This window comes from Falco peregrinus, chromosome 3 (assembly GCF_023634155.1).
Source record: "Falco peregrinus isolate bFalPer1 chromosome 3, bFalPer1.pri, whole genome shotgun sequence".
Lineage (NCBI taxonomy): Eukaryota > Metazoa > Chordata > Aves > Falconiformes > Falconidae > Falco > Falco peregrinus.
Window position 1 is genome coordinate 109,411,443 of NC_073723.1, and position 20,021 is coordinate 109,431,463.

Below are 20,021 nucleotides of genomic sequence, written 5' to 3' on the forward strand. Positions count from 1 at the left end.
CTCCGGAGGCACTTTTGGGGCCCGGCTGCCGCCCGCTCGGCAGGGCCGGGAGGTGCGGGGGGCTCCTGGGGGTGCGCCCCGCTTCCCTCGGGCGGGCACGCCGGGCTGCAGCGCCGCGCTCCGGCCGCCAGGGGGCAGCGGCGAGCGGGCGCAGGGCGGAGCGGCGCGGCCTGCAGGACTGCCGGCCCATAGCGGCTTCCGGCGGGGGGGGGGGGGCCGCGCTCGGGGCCGTGGGGAGCGGCGGGGCCGCCCCGCTGCGCCGGGAGGTGCCGGCGGGCGCAGGACTCTGCGTCCTCCGCGCTTCGGGCGGGCGCCTGCGGTACCGGCCGCCGCCGCCTGTGGTACCGTTCGCTGCGTTGGTGGCTGCCGGCGGTGCGGCTGCTGTCGATACTCGGAACAAACACGTTTAGATCCAAAATCTAATAAACTTGTAATAATGTTTACTAGATTATAAATATATTGATAAGGAATCACGGCAGCCCAGAGCGACAGAAGGCGATGGCGAGGCCTGTGAGGAGTGCTCAGGGTGCCAGACTGACCTGACACTCGAGTAACCCCACTGGGTGTGCTGTGAAAGAGGGGGGAAGAAACCAGCTGCCGGGATTTATTTATTTTATTTATTAAAAAAAAGGAGAAATGAAGAAAACCAGGCTGGCTGAGGACCTGCGCTGTCTCCCTTTTTTCCTCCTTTGTAAAACCAAACTGGTGACTGCCCGTGCACCATCGGAGGCCTTGCCTTGCTGGTGGGGGTCAGTGCGCTGCCTTAGCGTGCCTCCCCCCTCGGGAGAGGTGTAGCCTTGGGGGCTGCTCTGGCCTCCTCTTCCCATCTCTCCAATGTGCAATATCTTATGAAAGGGCAACTTGGCCTCCCTGGGAGGGAGATGCCACTGCTTTTTGTCACAGCCTCAGCTCAGCTCCCACCAGGGCTGCCAGGACCAAGGGCAACTGGTTTTAGGTCTTTCCTAAGGGCCTTCTCACCACCCTGAGATGGGCTGGGGACGTGGAGATGGGCTGGGCTGTGGCTGTGCAGGGGCCTTTCCACCACCCTGAGATGGGCTGGAGATGGAGAGATGGGCTCGATGTGGAGGCAGGCTGTAATCTTAGCAATAGATTGGAATCCAGTAAGAACTAGAGCCTTTGTCGGCATAAAATATTGCTGAGACTGGAGAAAGTTGCTTAGTGGCTGACTGTTGCCGCCCTCTGTTCTGCTGGTATCAGGAAGATTGTTCGGCATGATGTCTGTTGTTACTCCAAAGCCACAACATGCCAGAAATCATTTACAAATTAAAGGACCTGAGCCTGATGGACAGAACTGAGCTGAGTAAGGCATGTTGATGCTTGTCTGTCTGTGTGACTTTGCCGTGTTTCTGGATAAGACTGAAAGTCACAGAGAAATAGTTTTGATACATGGCAGCCTTTATCCTGTGGCTTTTAATGTGTGCGTTGTAACTAGGTGCTGCAAAAAGCAGGAGCAAAATGACATTTTGTAGCTGGTTATATACAGGTGCAGCCTGTGTTTATCTGCCCTCATCTGCTGATTCCTTCTTAGTACCTGAAATCCCCAGAAGAGGGAACTGACTGGCCAGCGGTCAGTGCAAGAGATCAATTCTTTTCTGTCTCCTTCCAAATCTTTCTTTCTCACAGCTCTGCAGCAACTGGCCAGAAACCTGCTTTCATACCCCATATGGAGACCAGGTTTCAGATGTTGTCTTAGATCAGTTTCTCCCCTCTGTTTGTTGTAGGGTCGAATGTTTTGCCTGCCTGTGTCATGGCCAGTTTCTTAAAGCAGGAGAGACATACATCCCCCAGGATCTCTGTGGGTGTGACCGCCCTACTCTGCTAACCAGTAGATAACTGAGAGGCCGCTGAGGGTTTATTATGTGTCAATAAAGAGTTTAGATTAATGGATTACCAAGCAAATGCTATGTGAAGTCTTTATAAAGCTCCAGCTTTGCATTGGGAGCATAGAACTCTGCTGGGCAGCCTGAGTGCTAAGAAGAAGAAAGTCTGAGAGACCAGAGACAGACAAAGACCCAAACTAGAGAAACTAAAATAACTCAGCTTAGGAAAGGCTGTACCTTGCAGCCACTATGAAAGGCTTTCTTTGCTTTACAGTTCTTGCAGTCCTTTTACTGGTACATGGCTCCCAGGCAGTCTACGTTCAGGTGAGTTTTCTGCTTTTTAATTTATTGGAATTACAAGTTCGATAAAATACTGATACCTGAAGTGTTGTGGCTGCAACAGGAATCTTGAACTAAACTAACAGACCTGAACTTTTGCTTTGCTCTGGCTTGATAACCAACTTCATCTCCCTATGGTTCAGTTTTCTTTCTGTAAAATGCTTCAGGTATTGCTAATGTGCTGCTGCAGTTTAATTAACTTCACCACCCCAATCACTGCTCTGAAATCCCTTGCTGACTGAGGCATTGTGTTTCCAGGGTTTTCTCTTGCACATAACCCCATGCGCTGTGAAGCTGCAAGAACTGAGGACACCTCTAACTTCATAGAATGATGTAAACCAGGTGTGACGAAAGAGAAATTGTCTCGCCTGCTTCTAGGTAGAAAGTTCTTTATGAAAATGATCTCCAAGGTTGTTTGATGGAGCCCACACACATATCACATTAAAAAAAAAAAAAAAAGCTAAAGAAATGCTTAGCTGGATCCACTGAAATACTAATAGGCAAACAAGCTATTAGAGGAGGCTGTATCAAATTTTCTAAAACAGCACCTATTTTTTAGGTATTACATGCAACATGGAAGCAGTTAAGAAGGTACTTCAGTGCCTCTGTACTTGGAAGTGTGTTGGATCTGGCTGCAGTCATCCTTAGAAACAGTTTGGGAGATTTCAGTTTGGTTGCAATGCAAAAAAAAACTTCCTCAGAGTACCAAGAGAACGAATATTTTTTAAACAATTATTGACTCTCTTTATATATGTGCAGTAGGTTTCCAGGGATAAGGTATTATCTTTGTGCTTTGAAATATACTTTTTCTCCTGTAGATGTCAGAGATATCCAGAGATAGCAGGTTTAAGCTGTGCCTTTCTTCCAAACAATTTTTTAATGCTTAGAGACTCCAGGGGAACAGATAGATAGCTTCCTACTTAATGGAAAAAGTCACAGTTTTCCACTTGGAAGCATAAAAAAATAACGATATGAGAATAGCTGTTTCTAGGTCGGGTGTAGAAAATACAGCTCTGGGGTTTTAGCTCCTCTTTATAGTTTGAATGTTATTAAATTAATCATTACATCTGTATTCCCCCACCCCCCCAATATATGTGCAATGTACTCTGCCTGTGTGTTGCACTCTTTTCACTTGGACTACTTGAGAACCCTAAGGTCTGACTCTGTGCACACAACTGGGTTATAAAATCACAGAACCATTCAGGTTGGAAAAGACCTTTAAGCTCACCAAGTCCACCTGTTACCCCAGCACTGCCAAGCCCACCTCCAAACCATGTCCCTGAGCGCCGCATCCATGTGGTTTTTAGACACCTCCAGGGATGGTGACTCCACCACCCACCTCCCTGGGCAGCCTGTGCCAGGGCTTCACCACCCGTTTGGTGAAGACGTTTTCCCTAACATAAAATCTAAACCCCGCTCGGTGCAACTTGAGGCTGAGCTGGCTGTTCAGTGAGCCAGCGGTGTGGCCAAGGAGGCCAGCAGCACCCTGGCTTGTACCTGAAGCAGTGTGGCCAGCAGGACCAGGGCAGTGACCGTCTCCCTGTACTGGGCAGTGGTGAGGCTGCACCTCAGACCCTGGGTTCAGTTTGTTACGTTCTTGTTTTCTGAAATTCTTCCCAAGATATCCCTTCCCTCTCCCATAATATTTCAGAAGTCTTTCATTTAACAAAACGTTTTGCGAAGCAGAAGTGAAATTCATGTGAACTTCATATTGTGTTTTTGAAGACTGAGTACTGCTGTCTTGAACTTGCCATCGCAGATCTTGAATGAATATGATGGAAATTGGAGGAAGGTGGTTTATTAGGTGTGGAGTAAAACCAGAAAAACTATGGAGATGGATTGTTCTGGCCTGCACTATTTCCGTGATAAAAATCTCTTAGTTTAGTAACACAGCCTGCACTTTCACCTCGAGGGAAGATGCTGCTCAGATTGAGCTCTCTGTGATACATCTTATCTGAGGTGGTGGTGGGGGTGTTTAATTTTTTTGCTGTTCCTTTGTTGCTTTTTGTCACCAAGACATATGCATTTCGGGGTTTGTTCCTACTTTCTGATTTCTCTGAAACTGTACCTGTGGAAATCCATCCTTTTTTAGTTGTCTGTTTTATGCTTTTGAGATCTGTGACTGACAGCTGCATTTATACAGGAAAAGTTCCTTTGTCATAGACAATCATAACTGATAAATTACCCTGACTAAAATCATATACTGATTGCACATAGAAAAGATTTTGACTTTAAGTAAATGTGTGTCCAGAGTTTATCTGGTTGGGGTCTTTTTAATTCTTTAGCACCAAAATTCTGTGATTCTGTAAAAAACAAAAACAAAAACCAAAAAAACCCCACAGAAAACAAACAACAACAACAAAAAAAAACAACAAACCACCCAACGAACCAAAGCAAACTGCCCTCCCTTGCCACCTCACGCTATTTAACACTGGGATCATGAGACTGTGAAACAAGTGGCAATATTTGGTCTCATGCTGTATCAGTCACTTTATTTCTTTGAAGGAGTGGGTGTTCTCAGCACCTGTTGGTCGTTAAACCAGGTTAAATCACATGCTAAAGATGCTGGTCATTAAACCAGGTTAAAACACGTGCTAAAGATCAATTTGAAAATGTTTATTTCTCTTCTGGGCCAAACTCTGATTATCAGCAGACGTTCACAGGCTTTCTGTGCCTAGCTTAGCAGTTGCAACACCTGCAATTTAAGTTTACAACCTCCACAGTGACTCACTTGAAGCTGAGGGAATGACCATGAACTGATGCGCAGGGTCTAGCAATCGGAAAACGTGGAGTAATACTTCCCAGGATACTATCGCAGCCTCCTGAAGCTTTTGGTATCGGCTTTGAGTCAGAAGTGTCATGTTTATGCTGCTAATAACCTGTGTTCCACTGATTGTGTGGACGAGTTTTAATGTAACGGAAATTAATCCCAGTGCCTTGGGGTGAGGGATTTCAGCTCTCGGCACCGTGCGGGGTGAGGGAAGAGCCCCTTTGGCGTGGTTAGAGCTGCCAACGCTTGAAGTTCTCCACTGCTGTGTTAGAAGAAAGGGTGAACAAAATAAATTCCCATTTACCCCGTTCAACTCGTTATTTTGTAAGTCTCTGCTACCTATTACCCACCCAGTCATCTCTTTTCTAGGCTGAAGATTCCCAGCCTGTATCTTTTGACTCTGGATTTTATGGTGCTGTGTCACGGGAGCGAGAAATGCACTAATCCTGCCTCTGCCCCTTGGGACACAGTGAAGCCCTGATGGGCCAGCTGGGTCTCACAGCTGCTCTGGAAGGTCTTTGCCTGGAAGAGCTGCTCCTTTTGCCTTCAGCCAGCACCGATTTTTATCTAGGCTTTGTTTCAAAAACTGTCTTTTCCATATAGTATAGTTTTTAGGAGAGCTTATGGTTGGAATGGCTTTGCCTAAGGACTGGCTTCCTGACACATTTTTTTTTTTTTTCTGGTTTTTCCTACATAGGATGGAGACTTGAAATTCTCCCTTGAGTCTGTGAAGAAGCTAAAGGAGCTGATGGATGAGACCAGACGCGCCAATCCTCGCATGGCGGTTTCAAAGACTAGCTATTCTCCATGTGATGAAAAAGATCTCCCTGAGGAGTTCCAACCTGTGTGCAAAAGAGAAGATGCATCCATGGTTTTTGAGAGGCTGAGTATGTAGCTCCTGTTGCATAGTTGCCATTTTTATTGCACTTTTCAACCTTAAACATCCCAATAGCAGCAGGCAAAGAAATGTAATTACTGTTCTGTGGCTTCTAAAGCAGCTGAGAGAGTCCATGCTGCCTTTCTACTAGCCCTCCTACAAGGGCTGGAGTACACCAGCTGTGAGCACCCTGCAGGAGCATCCCTGCTGTGCCCAGCTTAGTTGTAGCCTGTACAGACCAGGCTGTTGTAGCCGTGAAAACGCTTCCTCCTAGTGGTTGCACGCTAGCTTACGTGACTTCAAGTGAGAAACCCCGTGATCTTCGGCTTACAGAAAAAGCAGGGTTGTATCGCTCGGTTCTAGCTAATTGCAAGTTGTGAGCAGGTCTAATTGCTTCCTCTAATCGGTGTAGAAAAAAGGGGGTTTTCCAGGTAGCCTAGAAGAGGTGTGTGAGATGTAAATGAGGTGAGTCAGCCTTCGGTGTGGTCTGTCTTCAACGTACACATACTGATTCTTGAACTGGCTGCTAGTGTCTCCTTTTTTATTTTAATATGTCGCATTTATCTACTGTCCAACACAGTGGATACTTTAGGAAGAAATACTACCAGTATAATGAATGTTGTGGTCCTCCTACAAGCCACATTCCCCCCACCCCCCTTCCCACAAGATGTCCTGTTCTCTTACCTCCCCGGTTCCCATTGCTTCCCCAATGAATTCAGGTTTGATTTCATTCATTAAGCCCATTGTTTTCAAGGACTGTTTTACTTCTACCAGTAATAACTTCAAGGAACATTAAAGCTCATAAAGCAGTAATGGAAAGGGGTCTCCAGATCCCTTCATGTGTGGCCTTGCTCTCCAAGAAATTCTCTTGCCATCTCATTGAAACCCTCTTTTTTTTTTTTTTTTTTTTTTTTCTCTCTAACAGACCTGGCTGTCCGAGATGCTGATTTGTGTGAAATCTGCGCCAATGCTGCCTGTGCAGGTTGCTTTTGAATAAAGTTTAAACAATCCAAAGAAGAAAGCATTGAGCTAGGAAGTCTGTGCATTCATATTGCAAAAATCACATACTTTCCCAAATAGATATTTGGACTCCATCTCCACTGCAGTCAGCCCGGAGCTGCTAGCTCAGGGAGAGATCCCGGGGTAGCCCTGAAGTAGCCACCTCAGGTGCCACCAGCAGTGCAGTTCTGGCAATCAGGAGCCTCTAAAAGCTCATCTGCCAGGTTTCAGTTCTGCCCGAGTTGTGTCACACGGGAACGAAAATATCCTGGGCACAATTTAATTTTCCACAATCACATCTAGATTGGAACGTGATGGGTGAAACTGAGCAGCCTCCTGCAGCCTTTATAATATTAAATCTGCCTGTAATTTGGCCTCCCCGACATAAACCGCCCAGCAGCACTGGGTTATCGGCTTTTTCAGCCCATGCTCTCCAGCGTGTTGGATAACTTACCTCTCTACCTGCAGGTCTGCACGTGAGATGCGTGTGTTTGTAACAGGACTGGAGCGAGTAACTTAGGGCAAGTTATTGGTGTTTAGCAACACTTTCATAGCCAGAAAATTCTTATTCTGTTACTTGTACTGATTGTTGCCAATTTAGGGAATGGACACAGAGGAGCACAGGAATGCTTACTACGTAGTTGTATGGAAGCTCCTTTGTGTTGGCAGATATTAATGTTCATTAAGCTTTGTTTAGGAGAAAGGGAAGTCCAAACCACAATGCTGGAATCACTTTGAAATTAAAACATTACTTTATGTATTTATTTATTGGTGTCAAGATTGTGAAGAAAGGATCTGCCCATGTTTATATGCTATATATGAAATAAAAGCTAGTAATGATTTGGGGGTTATTGGTTTATGTTTTTGCTGGGGTTTGGGGCGGGCATTCTTTTGCGATAGCCTGCTTGCCTACTTGGTTTTCTCCTGTATAAGGTCTTTCACGTCTGGGTCTTCACTGGAATAAAAGGTATCTTGTTAATATTGTCCTGAACTTAAAACCATTTGTGGTCCTTATATGGATCATAGTAGTATAAGACTACATCATAGCTTTTAAATTATTTCCTTTTACTTTTAACTGTTGAATTATTATCTCCATTTTGTATATATGGGGCCCTCAACTCAGCAACTGAGTTCTCAAAAGACCATCAATGCTATAAAGTTCAGCACTTATCCCAGGATCTAGGTGCCTAAATCCAGAACTGATGTTAAAAACCAAAAACAACAACAACAAAATTAGGTGTATAAATTCCTGTTTCATTTGACAGAAAAGTTATATGGGTGTAGAATAGAATTCCTCACATCCAGTGTGTTGACTGCTCCAGGACAAAAAGCATCCAGCAGCAAATGCCAAAGAGAGCCGCACACTAAGGCTCTTCCTGCTGCCTTGAAATCGGCACCTCTGGGAAATGGGATTTCCTCACTCAAAACACCACCTGGGCTTATTTTAACCCTAAAGTTCTTTTTCTGCATACAGAAATGCGGCTTATTATTTTCTCTTAAAGCTAACTTGAGACATTATCAAGCCTTAGCACAAGCAGCTTGGAGGGGCTCACACGGAGAGGACAGGTTATGCATTTTGCAAAGAAAACTCGGTGGCAACGTGACAAGAGCCAAAGTCTCCCTGCTGATACACTGCCAGCGTTCATGTGCGATGAGGGGGCTGGCCTGGAGCCCCCCGTGTGTGTTCTTCTGCAAATCCCCTGCCCTTTGGTCTGCAGAGCCCTGCTGTCGGCAGGAGTGCCGCAGACCAATGTGGGTAGAGCATCATCCTGATGCACAGAAAAACAGGGTTCAAAGAGGGTATCAGACCTCTGGTTTGCACTTGCTGGATGAGGTTTCTAGTAATTGGGGATTTTACAGCGGGAGGGTTGTGGCCCTGGGTAGAAAAGCAGCAAACCGAGCAAGCCAAGAGCCCGCAGGCGGGAGCAGCGTTCCAGTCCGTAGCAGGCTGCGGAAAACCCATGAGAGAAACCGCATTTTGAGGACGGTGTTTCCCCACGGGTGGGAACTGGAACGGTGGGCATGGCGTGCTCAGAGCAGAACTGGGCTTCCTTGGGCTGGGCCACCACCAGCTGGGCCACCAGCCATTTGGCAGTGGCACCACAGTCTGTGGGGAGCATCCTGCAGGCTCCGTGGGTGCGCAGCGACCCCGAGCTGACCTGCTGCGGCTCTGCTAAGAGACCTACTAGCCACCGGGGGGGTCTGTGTATTAACCAGTGGGGGGGTGTTGCTTTAATGGAGGAGATTTTTTTGTTTTAAGAAGTAACCCCCATGGCAAATGTTAAAAGTGCTTCTCCGCGCAGGAAAGCTGCGATCTATTCCTCTGGACTCATCAGCATCACCTCCAAGGCTGGCATACTAAATGAGAGGGAGAAGGAAAAACAGATTTCAAAGAAATATCCTCTAGTTTTCATTGCCTTTATTGACAGAGATAAGACAAATTCTTCAGCTAATCACAGCCTTTTCCTCAGCAGCGGTGAACTGCTGGCTCAGCTCGGTTATCTCACCTAATTGCACCTTTCAAGGGGAGAGGGGAGCGCCATCCTAAATTGTAACCTTCAGGCGAATGTCAGGTACCCTGAGACAAACAACCTATTTTCAGTCTGTTTTTCCTCCCACAGCCTCGCCTCAAGGTGTGTTCAAGGGCAAGCAGACGGGGGCTGTTGGCTGACGCGTGTGTGCGCAGCCCTGCCGATGCCCAGCCCGCGGGTGTCTGCAAACACTCCGCTTCCCCTGGCAGCTCCACCGCTCATCCCGAGCCCGACGGACCCTCGGGAACATCCTCAGCAGCAGGAGGGGCCGGCCAGGAGCGCGACCTTGCACCCGTGCCTGGGTGAAAGCACAGAGGCAGCCCAGGGACCAGGCTGGCAGCTCTGTCCATGGGCTTTGAACGTGATTGCTTGGGCTGAAGCCTGGGAAAATAACAAGCGTTAAGCAAACGTTTTATTTAAGTTTATTCTAATTTTAAATTTATTCTCATTTTTAAGTTTATTCTCATTTAAGTTTAGTCTAATTTTGTTGGTCCACATAAATGCTAAACAAATGATTAATTCTGCTTTGGAAAACCATGTTTCGAGGTAAGGGTGTAACGCAACTGCAGCATAAACACACTGACGCCACTTGGGAAAGGTCAGGCAATTACACACTAATTGTCTTTGTTCTTCTCCATTTTCATTTACAATTATCAAGGGACAGAAATGTAAATTTTAGAGCATGAGTGTCTGAGGAGCTTTGTGATCCAGGACCCTGACACTGCAAGGGATTTAAAAAAAACCACCCCCACCCCCCTTGTGTTCTATTTATATGAGAAGTAGAACCACATGTTGTAGAGACTGATGCTGTGAACTGGTTCCGTTATCCTCACCCATACTAAAGAAATAAATAGACTTGTAACAGCAACAGCCACAACAAAGCCCTACACGCTCTTTCAAGGATCGTTGCCATAACCTCATACCAATGTGAAATGTGAGACCTACAACAGAACGAACACAGAAGAATTAAAAATACTCAGTAAGTATTATTAAAAAATACTCAGGTAATGAGTAAGGGAAGCTGTCCCTGGTTAAGGAGTGTCAGATGAATTCAAGACCAGAGTCGGGACTGTTTTCAAATGCTGTCCAGCTTTTTTCCTTCCATAACTGAGTTGAGCGGATCCCCTTCAAAGCAAGTTTATTACACAAATTCAGCCTTGAGTTTTAGTACTTTCTCCCCCCCTAATTTAATAGCTCTTGACTTTCAGAAAATATTGTAGTGGGCACTTCCATGCAAGTGTCCCACAAAGATAGAGAGTCACGAGGCAGGGCTGAGGTCAGCCTGGAAGGTCAATGTGCAGGTCAGGTTCAGGTCCAACGATGGTCACCAGGAGCTGCTCCATGACTGCCAGGCAGGTCCCTAATGAAAAGACAGGTCCAAAGTCAGCCTTGGAAATCAGATCGTGGGCTGAGGTCCCTTGGAATGGGTTTTGTGGCCACAGGTGTGGCTGTGCTGGAAACAAAGATCAGGCAGGGAGCCATGGACATGGATGGAGACCCCATGAAACTGGTCAGCACCGTTAAAGCCTGCAGGTGCCCTCAGGGCCCTGCTACTGTCTTGATCTAAAAGGCTCTTCAACCTTTTCACAGATTCCGGAGGCTGAGCGCTCTCCCACTCGCAGGGGAGAAACAGCTCTTCAACTTCTTCTCACCCTTCCATAGTTCAAGCATACCTGATTTTTTCGTACAAAAAAGGTCAGCATTGCAAAAAAAATGATTCGAAAGCCCGTTCCTCACCAAGGGCATCATGCAGCCATTTCTCATACAAATGGCATCATGCAGCTGCTTCTCGTCACATTAAGAAATACTTTAATGCACAAATTACACTTTTTATTCTAATAACAGCACCTGGAGAATGTGACGCCTCAGAGCCACAGTGGAGGGACAGGCTTGGATTACAAGAAATCTCAAGAAAATTCACTCAGCCTTTTGCTTTTGCTCCTCAAATGACTGGAACCTCTTCATAGTCAAGGGCACGCAATGCTACGTTGTGAGCTGGAGAGCTTGTTAATCACCAGTTCTAACATCTCAGATAGCTTGAGGAGGTTCATAACAGTCTTCACCTGCTTGACCAGCTCCTGTATCGAGCATCCATTATGCCACGTGCCTTCCGACCGTTTCCTTCTCAGAAGGTACCTTGTGCTCATCCTCCAGTTATTTATTTGTTGAAGAGCTCGCAAGGGAGATCTGGGACCTGAAGCCAGCCCTGCCTGCTACGGGGAGTCAGAAGCATCTCTACGTTGTCCGTTTTTTCTCATAAAGTCCCATGTTTTCCTAAGAAACAAGTTAGATGGAGCTTTATAACACATCATTCTCCGGGAGAAGTCGAGAATTCCGCTTGCTATCATTTACTGCCTGCGTGTTTCCTTCCTTTCCTGCCTCCTATTTACAATGTCATAAAAGCTACTGAGTTATGATACCAAAAAATTGTCTTGTCTCATTCATTGAGTTTTCTTCTGCATGAATGATAGACTAATGTTCTTCTGAAGATAAAAATAATGATTTACCTTGTCATGACACACGGTATCTTTTCTTTCCAATTGCTTCTGCCTTTCATTCAACTGAGAGAAGTTTCTGGAGTGTTTCTGGCTCCAGTTAGCACTTCTGACACTGAGCCTCACAGGTGAAGCTGAGGTTCACCATATCCTTTCCACGGCATCGTAAATGCTTCACATCATTTTGGGTAGTCATCCAGGATTGGAGTTATGGAACTATGTTCAGTGCTGAAAGGACCCGCCGTCCAAATACATCTAGGAGCTAAAAATGGGGAACCAGTGAATTGGGAAGAGGACTTTTATGTGGATCATCTTCTGAGCTGCCTGCCTTCACTGAGCAGCCTCTGAAGGCGGCGAGGGGGGCTAGAAAAGGAGCATAGGGATATCAGACAGACCTACCCTTCTCCCAAAACCAGATGTTACATTCCAGCATGTGACAGACTGAAGCTGGAAGCTGAGCAGCCATACCGCAGCTTCATGAACTTAACCAGATGTTACTGGTCCTTACCCAAACCACCCTGGATCTGTTTTCATTGACAAGGAGCAATTTTGGGTGGTTTCTTTTTTTTCCCCCGATTCATCAGTTCCATGCGATTTCCTATACAGGATCAGCAGCAACATCTGTAGTTAAGATTGCATTCATGTTCTCATTACAATAATAATTTTCCAGTGGCTTCTAATCTTATGTAACTTTTACTTTTTCTTTTAAATGCATGCGCTAGGTCTAGGAGAGGGACCAGGTCTACTCGTGCTGTGGTGAGGGATGCGTGGGGACGAGCATGTTGCCCGGAGGATGTGCGCTGCTGGCGCTGGCGAGGGGGCACGCTGCTTTTACAGTGTCCCAAACTGTATCTGCTTTGGGAAGAGCCCAGGGTGCTGGATGCGAGCAAGCCCAACAGTCACCAACGTGAAGTAGAAATTAATACTGAAATGGTCCAGTACAATTTTCTCCTGGGAAGGTTCTCGAGGGACTGTTTGACTACAGAGATTCAGCTGGTGGCTCCCCTGACCACACATTGCCTAAGAAAACCAGCCACTTCTTCTGCATCCAAAAAATGGTGAACCTGGTATTTTAACCTTTGGAAATTTGGACTGCAGGCTGTGCTTTGAGCTAAACATCCTTCTAAACGGTGCGTTGTCAGATATGGACTCTTATATCGGTTTGAGGCGCTTTCTGACCTTTGAAAGCCTCTCCTTGCCTGGGGAACAGAAACTCCCTTTGCTGTGTAAAACATCTTGAGTGCCTCATATCGCTGAGGTACACAGTGATGTGGTCCCAACAGAAAGAGTTCAGAGGCATCCAGGAAAAACAGGGCAACTCAATGCCGTGTTCCCAATGGGCAGCATATTAAACAAGAAAATGTTAATTACTTTTCACAAGGTCCCTTCTCAAAACATTCAGCGTGTTTTGTATCCAGACTATTTCCTTTGTCTGTATTAGTATTTTTCCAGGAAGATGCAAGCAAGGTCATGAAGTTGTTGCTAGGTAAACATATAAATTCCTATAACGAGCAAACAGCAATAAAGCAACAATGAAAAGACTTCCTCTTGTGTGGATTCAGAAGAGAGTAAAGCAATAAATCAATGTGAAAAATACTTCTAAATCAGTGTGAAAAATACTTCTAACTGTCCATGCTTGTGTTTCGTGTTCTGCTCATTTCACATGCAAGGCCACAATACAGGAGTTTTGCACCATGGACAGCATGGGCTGCATACGGCAATAAACCTGCAATAAAGTGCCAAAGGGGTGGCAGAAGAGTAGAATATAATATTACCCCTTGCTGCTGTCCTGGGAAACATGGAAACTTACTCCAAAGAGCTTCCCTAGTTAGTCCTCACACTATGTTCCTCCTGGTCATCCCTGAGCCCATGGGCAGAGGATGGATGTGATCTTGGGAGGCTGTGGTCTGAAGTTAATGATCGTAATTGTGATTAAGTTCATGATTTTTCTCCTACCTAGCCTTGAGGAATAGGTGACCTGAGGGGATAAACATATAGAAACTACCAGAATGTAAAACCTTTTCCCATGGGAGCTGGGAACCCTGTGCCATTCCTTTTCTCTCACTGAACCAGTGGCTTCTTGTAGAGGAATGAAGGCAGTGGGTTGATGTAGAGGAATGGAGGCGGTGGGTTGATGGGCATTGATAACATGTAGCTGTGGCCATGCCTTGGAGGCAGTGGGTTGATTGACATGGATGGTGTGCAGCTGTAGCTTGTTCCCACTAAGGAGTTAAATAGCCCTGAGGATTGTGGGAGAGGGGGGTTGGGTGGAGGAGGAGTGGTGTGGTCTCACTTTGGGAGGAAGGAGATACAGTATGGACAGTAGAATCGGACTGATGTGCTGCAGCAAGGGGTGCCTGGTGTGAGGCTGCCTGAGTTGGGCTCTGACCACAACTGGTGCCCAATGCAGCTGAGACAAGTGGGAGAACCTGTGCCCCGTAACAGACATGGTGAGAGGTGAGCCCTTGCAACTAATTGGTATGGGTGTATTGCAATATTTGTTGTCCATCTTAACTCAAACTGCAACTTTTGGTACCCAGAGTAGATGGGGACTAATTGATAGGGGTGCAGAAGAAGAAAATTCTATGTTAACAATGCTTATAGATACATTTGAAAAAAGTGGCATAAAGTATGATGAGGTGGCAATAAGAACTCTGCTAGGGTGGCGTAAAAGGAATAATGTGCCCATCATGGTAAAAAATGTCTCCAACATTCAGATATGGCAAAGTGCTGGATTGTTACTTTTAGGGGCTGCCATGAGAGGGGACAAAATTGCTATGTCTTTGACAACATGGAGATTGGTCTTAGATTTACTAGAACAATCAGAAGCGGACAAGGAGACAAAGGCTGCAGTTGAAATAGCCACATCCCCAGTTGCAGAGATGATGCCCAATAAGGTACCTTTGATGCCATCAGATTCTCTGCCACCGCCTGATTCACACAGTTGGGGCTGGCAGGAGGAGCAGAGCCGGTCCCCTTTGGGGTGGCAGGGAGATCTGCTCATTGTCCTGTTGCCTGACTGTGATCCTGAGCCACCTGCGATAAGTTTATCGGAGGAGCCCTCGGGTCATGTTCAACAACCAGTCCAAATTACAGCATCAGGACCAGATCCTGCCAAATTCTGGAAAAAGATGCGGGAGCAAGCACTCACGGAAGGGGATATCAATGCCCATCAGCCCACTGCTTCCATTCCTCTACATCAACCATCTTCTCACACTGTTGCCGAGTAAAATACTGAAACTGCAGAAACAAATGGCAGCTCCTCAATGAAGGAATTATGAGAGATGTGAAGGAATCTAGTAAAGCCAGCAGCAACAGAGGCATTTTGAAAGCTAACAGGCAATGACACCTTTCTAGGTGATGCAATAGGGGTGTCCTGTCACACTTTTGCACGAGCTTTGGCTTCAAGGCCAAGAAGTCATACAGGAAGATTAAAAACGTGTTTCAAAGTCTGCAGCTGATAAATGCAATTTGGAATTGTCCCCATCTCTTTCTTTACAGCATCACATGTGTACAGGAATGTGCTCCCATCTCCATTTTCCCTTCTTGTGGTTCAGTAATAGGGATTTTGGATAAATCTTGGAACCCAGCATATTCCTTACAGGACCATTTAATGACCCCAGGCAGCTGAGGGAGCAAATTCTCAGGATACCTCTCCCCTTTGCACTGCAGCATGGCTATCCCTGCTGTTCCCAGGCTCTTCTGGATGAAAGAATGGAATTAAACATTTCCTATTAATGTTTAATCACTAATGACAGTACAGACGTCAGCCTGTTGCTGATATCTTTCTCTCCTCCTCATATGAGTTTTACAGACAATCAACTCTTGGCTCAGGGCTCCTGTTAGACAAAAACCTGTTTGATATGATATTTCTCTAATTGCTGTACGTAGTAAGTACGCACAACATCTACCAAGGGGGCAAAGGGCAGAATAAGGCAAGAAATCGTGTAGGAGCACTGTGAACGGACCCTGCAAAGAATCTATCCAGTATTTCCAGGCTGTTTCACACTGCCTGCCTCTCACCCCAGTACAGGCTGGGTCACTGGGGTCTTCCCCACAGTGCTAAACTCTTCTAAAGCCCAGAATGTTTCCCTGTTTACCAGCACTGCTTGGGAAAAGTTGGCGGAGTTTAATCAGTATTATGATGAAAGGCAGTGAATCAGAAGGACCCATGGTTTAGCTATAAATCACACTTTATTGCCCATGTCACTAAATCAATAGCCGTTACATCAGAACAGTAAGCTCAAAGAACATCGCGGAGGAGAGAAATAGAATTCAAAGGTAAATATATTCACCAGCAGAAATGCCTAGTCATCTGCAGACCAGAGTTCTTTAGAAGAGTAACATAACATGAATATCGGTGCAATCACATTTTAATTATTCTAGCTGATCGCAGATACGCTTTGTCCTTTTTCCCCTGTTATACAATTAGCTTTCTCTAATACACGTTCTTGTGTCTCATTGATGACAAATGAATGTCGGTCAGATGAAATACACCTCCAGCAGGGATTCTGGAGAGTACAAGATAGCAGCTCTGTGTGTGCGTGTGTTTCCCTGGTCACCTCCATCAGATTTATGTGGAACCCTCATTCAAGTGAATAATGAGCAGTTTTTTCTGCATCGGCTGTTTCCCACGTCTCACCAAGGAGATATTACCTGGGGGCACTTGCATCTCCAAGTTCACTTTCAAACGAAGACATGAGAGTAGACACCAGCACACCTGTGGTTGTGAAGTCTATCGCTTATGGTGGTGTAAGAAAAGGTGCCAGTAGAACAAACTTTGTGTACACTCGATCTTTGGGGATTGCCCCAATACAGCAGGATCCCATCCCATCCCACCTGTGGAACTCTGCAGGGGACTGGATATGCTGGGAAGTTGACCCAGTGACAAATTATTAGTTGCTTTCTGTGGAATTAGTTTGCAAGTGCAGCTCACTGAGTAGCTAAAGCACTGAAGAGCAGTAGAAGCAAGAGGGTATACGTGAGGACAGAGTAGCTGCGTGGAGAAAACCCTCTCGGCAACTGCACAGAGTTCTGCCAGACTGCAGCATTCCCGTAACTGCTGCATCCATACTGTCTCTCTTGGACCATTTATCCACGTCAGGTACCTTTTTAACTTGGGATCCCTCACAGAGAAATATTGGACTAGACAGAGATCCCGAGGGATCAAACTTTTGCCTATTTGTGCAGACAAGGAACCGCGCAGGGGCCGTGATGCCCTGTGCGGTGAGCAGAGGCAGCTCTTCAGTTCCATGGGCCACCAAGGTGAGCTGGCGGTGACTGTGCCTGGGAGGGAGGGTGAAGGATGAGGGATGCAGGAAGGAGCGAGAGTCAAGAGTCAAACAGAAGCCATAAAGACACACGTCCACTGTAAAGAGTAAAATGGGTGCAATAAGTGTTGCTTGTTTCCTCTGTGCCCCGTTCTGACACTTCAGATCCCGGCCACTGTCCTCAGCGCCTGGCTCTCACCACCGCAGCCGTCGTGTTTTGCACCTGGATGAAAGCAGTTGTGCAAATCTGAATGTGCCCCATAAATTATAATCCCCAGCAGAATGACATGGCTGAGATCTTCCATGTTTCCTAAGGTAGCTGCATACCCAGTTTCCCTTAATTTTCATTTAGCCTTCCATGCCTTTTTTCTTTTTTTTCCCTTTTTTAGTCATGATGGAGCCACTTTTGCTCAAGAAACATTTTATACATTGCTTTGTCTTGTTGAGGATTCAGCTTTGAATTTTATCCTTTATGGGGCTTGTCTGGGAATCTGCTTGTAATTGCAAGAGCTGCGTGAGAATAGACTGAGACTTTCTGTTTAAAACTTTTAAATTATGATCTTGCCTTTCAGATAATATTTTTTTAAACTCCCAGCATCTGCCACACCCTCTGGGCTCCATTCCTTGCCTCTTGCAGGGGCCACGCATGTGACCTGATAGTGGTTTGACTTTGCTCGCCAGAAGTGCTTGTTTGGAAAACTGCAAACATGCCTCTGAGTCACAGTCGAGGTAAAACAATTGTCAGGCAAGGCCAGGCCCTGCAGCAAGGCAAGCATTTATTTTTTTTTATATGTTCAGCTCAATGTTGTAGTGTTTTACACTAAATATAGTAAAAGTGGAAGGCTGGCCGTAACAGTGAGAGAAGGTTGGTTTATGGTGTGCTTGCCCTCCTCCCGATCAGCACGCTCTGTCCTGTCTTCTCATTAAACTCCATTTCTAACTCTTTTTCCTGGTACCTTTTCCAGGTATTGTTTATTCTGTCTGGAAGAAGGTCTGTGTTCCAGCGGCCAAAGTGGCCCTGTGGCTGGGGGAGCTGGTGTGGCAGCAGCCGGAGCCGTGTGGCTATGTGAGCGTGCGACCAGGGGGCAAGCAGCTAGAGAGGTTTGCAAGCCAGGAGTCCCTGAGGGTGAAACACCTGGAGGATTTGGCTGCCAGAGGCACTGGGGGGGTCCAGGCCAACTACTGGAGTGACCATGAGGTCTGGGGGGTTCAACGTGCCCACGCATGGGAGACAAAGATGCGGGAGCAGCTATGGAATGTGATGTGCAGCTGCTGCAAATACGTCCTTGATCTTGCTGCTGGCTGGACCTGGGGCAGCTTTGCCTCTTGGGGTACCAGGTTCTGCAGCTCCCCACGAGCCCAAACATAAGGAAAGAGCCGCAGCTGTTAAATCAGTGAGGGACCAGAGCGTCTGCGAGGAGGCACCCAGCATGGGTTTGTGAGTGCAGGGTGTCAGGAGGTAGCTGGGTTTGAAAAGAGACTGGATAAATTAATGCTTAAACACAGTTGTGACAGTGTTTGTTTATTAAGCATCAACATGCTTAGGATTAAATAAAATCCAGAAGATAGGTAGGAATTTATGGCAGGAATAATGTTTGCTTGGTATAAATTAGAGGCAATTGCAGATCCTGTTTCCTGAGCCGGGCTGCTGACTCTGAAGGTCAAAACTGGCAAATGACCAGGTACAGCTGGGTACCAAAACACTCTCCTTTGCGGTGACGATTTATGGGAGGATGTGGGCGAAGGCTGCTGCATGCAGCCAGCTGGTATCCAAGTCATCGGGGCCTTTGTAAAGCTATTTGCTTTCTCTCCCACCAGCCTTTCATCTTCTTAATAAAAACAACAAACCTGTTGCAGTAACACTCTGGCACTCGGGGCTGAGCAATATTAACATTTATTGCCTGATAAAGCTCTGCACGTAACTGACCTCACCTTCCAAACACACACCAGCCCTGTGGCCTGGGTGTACCAGAAGATGCATCCAGAAATGCCTGTGGCAGGTCCCCGTGGTCGGCAGCCCACGGAGATCACCCCTCCTCAGGAAGGGGCTGTTCCCCTGCCCGGGTCACACCTCCTCAGGGTCTCTCCAGGACACCAGCCAGGGGCTGGTCAGTAAAACCCAGCAAGCCCCCAGCTAGCACGGTACCACACATGAGCCTGGAGAAAGTAAGACAGGTAAGAAAGTCCGTGGGCTGTGCAACAGTATCGCCTGAGGTAAAAGATAACCGAAGGAGAGGACTTATACAGCGAGGTTAAAGATCAGCGTGTGGAACCAGATAGATGGGTCTGGCTCTGGAAGGGTGCAGCTGTATGGCTGTGGTTTAATTAATTGTTTAGGGCATTAGGAATTAAAGGGGAGGAACGGAGAGATGCAAGTACCATCGGGCTGCCCCCCTGGAGCTGACGAGGTTGAGCCCATGTGAGAGCAGAATAGTTCCCACGACTACCGACCCACCCGGATTTATAGCGAGCTACAGATCTATTGATGCACCCAGTTTATAGTGAGCTGTGGATTTACATTTTCTTCCTAGAGCAGAAGTGATGCTTTCTGTCATCCCTGGGAGATGCACGTCCAACTAACTTTTAAGGACCAACAAGAAAAGGAAGCGCCACAGCTTCCCCAGTAAAACCCAAAGCTTCACTATACCTGTTATTTAAATATTTTGGTTTTGAATTAACCCTCTGCTGCAGTTTAAATCCACTGTTCCCAGTTCTGTTCATGGAAATGATCAGACCAACCTTGGTCTTTTTTACCAACCGCCTACAAATGCAATTTTCATCCTCACCCCCCTCTTATCTATTTTCTGCTGATTTTTTCTGTCCTCCTCAGTGGTCTGTCCCCCCAGGGATGCTTGCGGTCCCCTCTGGAGGCATATTGGCTGTCCCGCATCTTCTCTGA

At 46.6% G+C, this 20,021-nt stretch overlaps 1 protein-coding gene across 1 annotated transcript; it reads left to right on the plus strand.

Moving 5' to 3' along the window:
- The first annotated feature begins 317 nt into the window (after positions 1-317).
- On the plus strand, positions 318-7,666 carry GUCA2A (guanylate cyclase activator 2A). The gene is made up of 3 exons (XM_005237972.4): positions 318-2,165; positions 5,648-5,837; positions 6,753-7,666. The coding sequence occupies exons 1-3, from the start codon at positions 2,091-2,093 to the stop codon at positions 6,818-6,820; spliced, it is 333 nt and encodes a 110-aa protein (XP_005238029.1). The 5' UTR covers positions 318-2,090; the 3' UTR covers positions 6,821-7,666.
- The last annotated feature ends 12,355 nt before the right edge of the window (positions 7,667-20,021 follow it).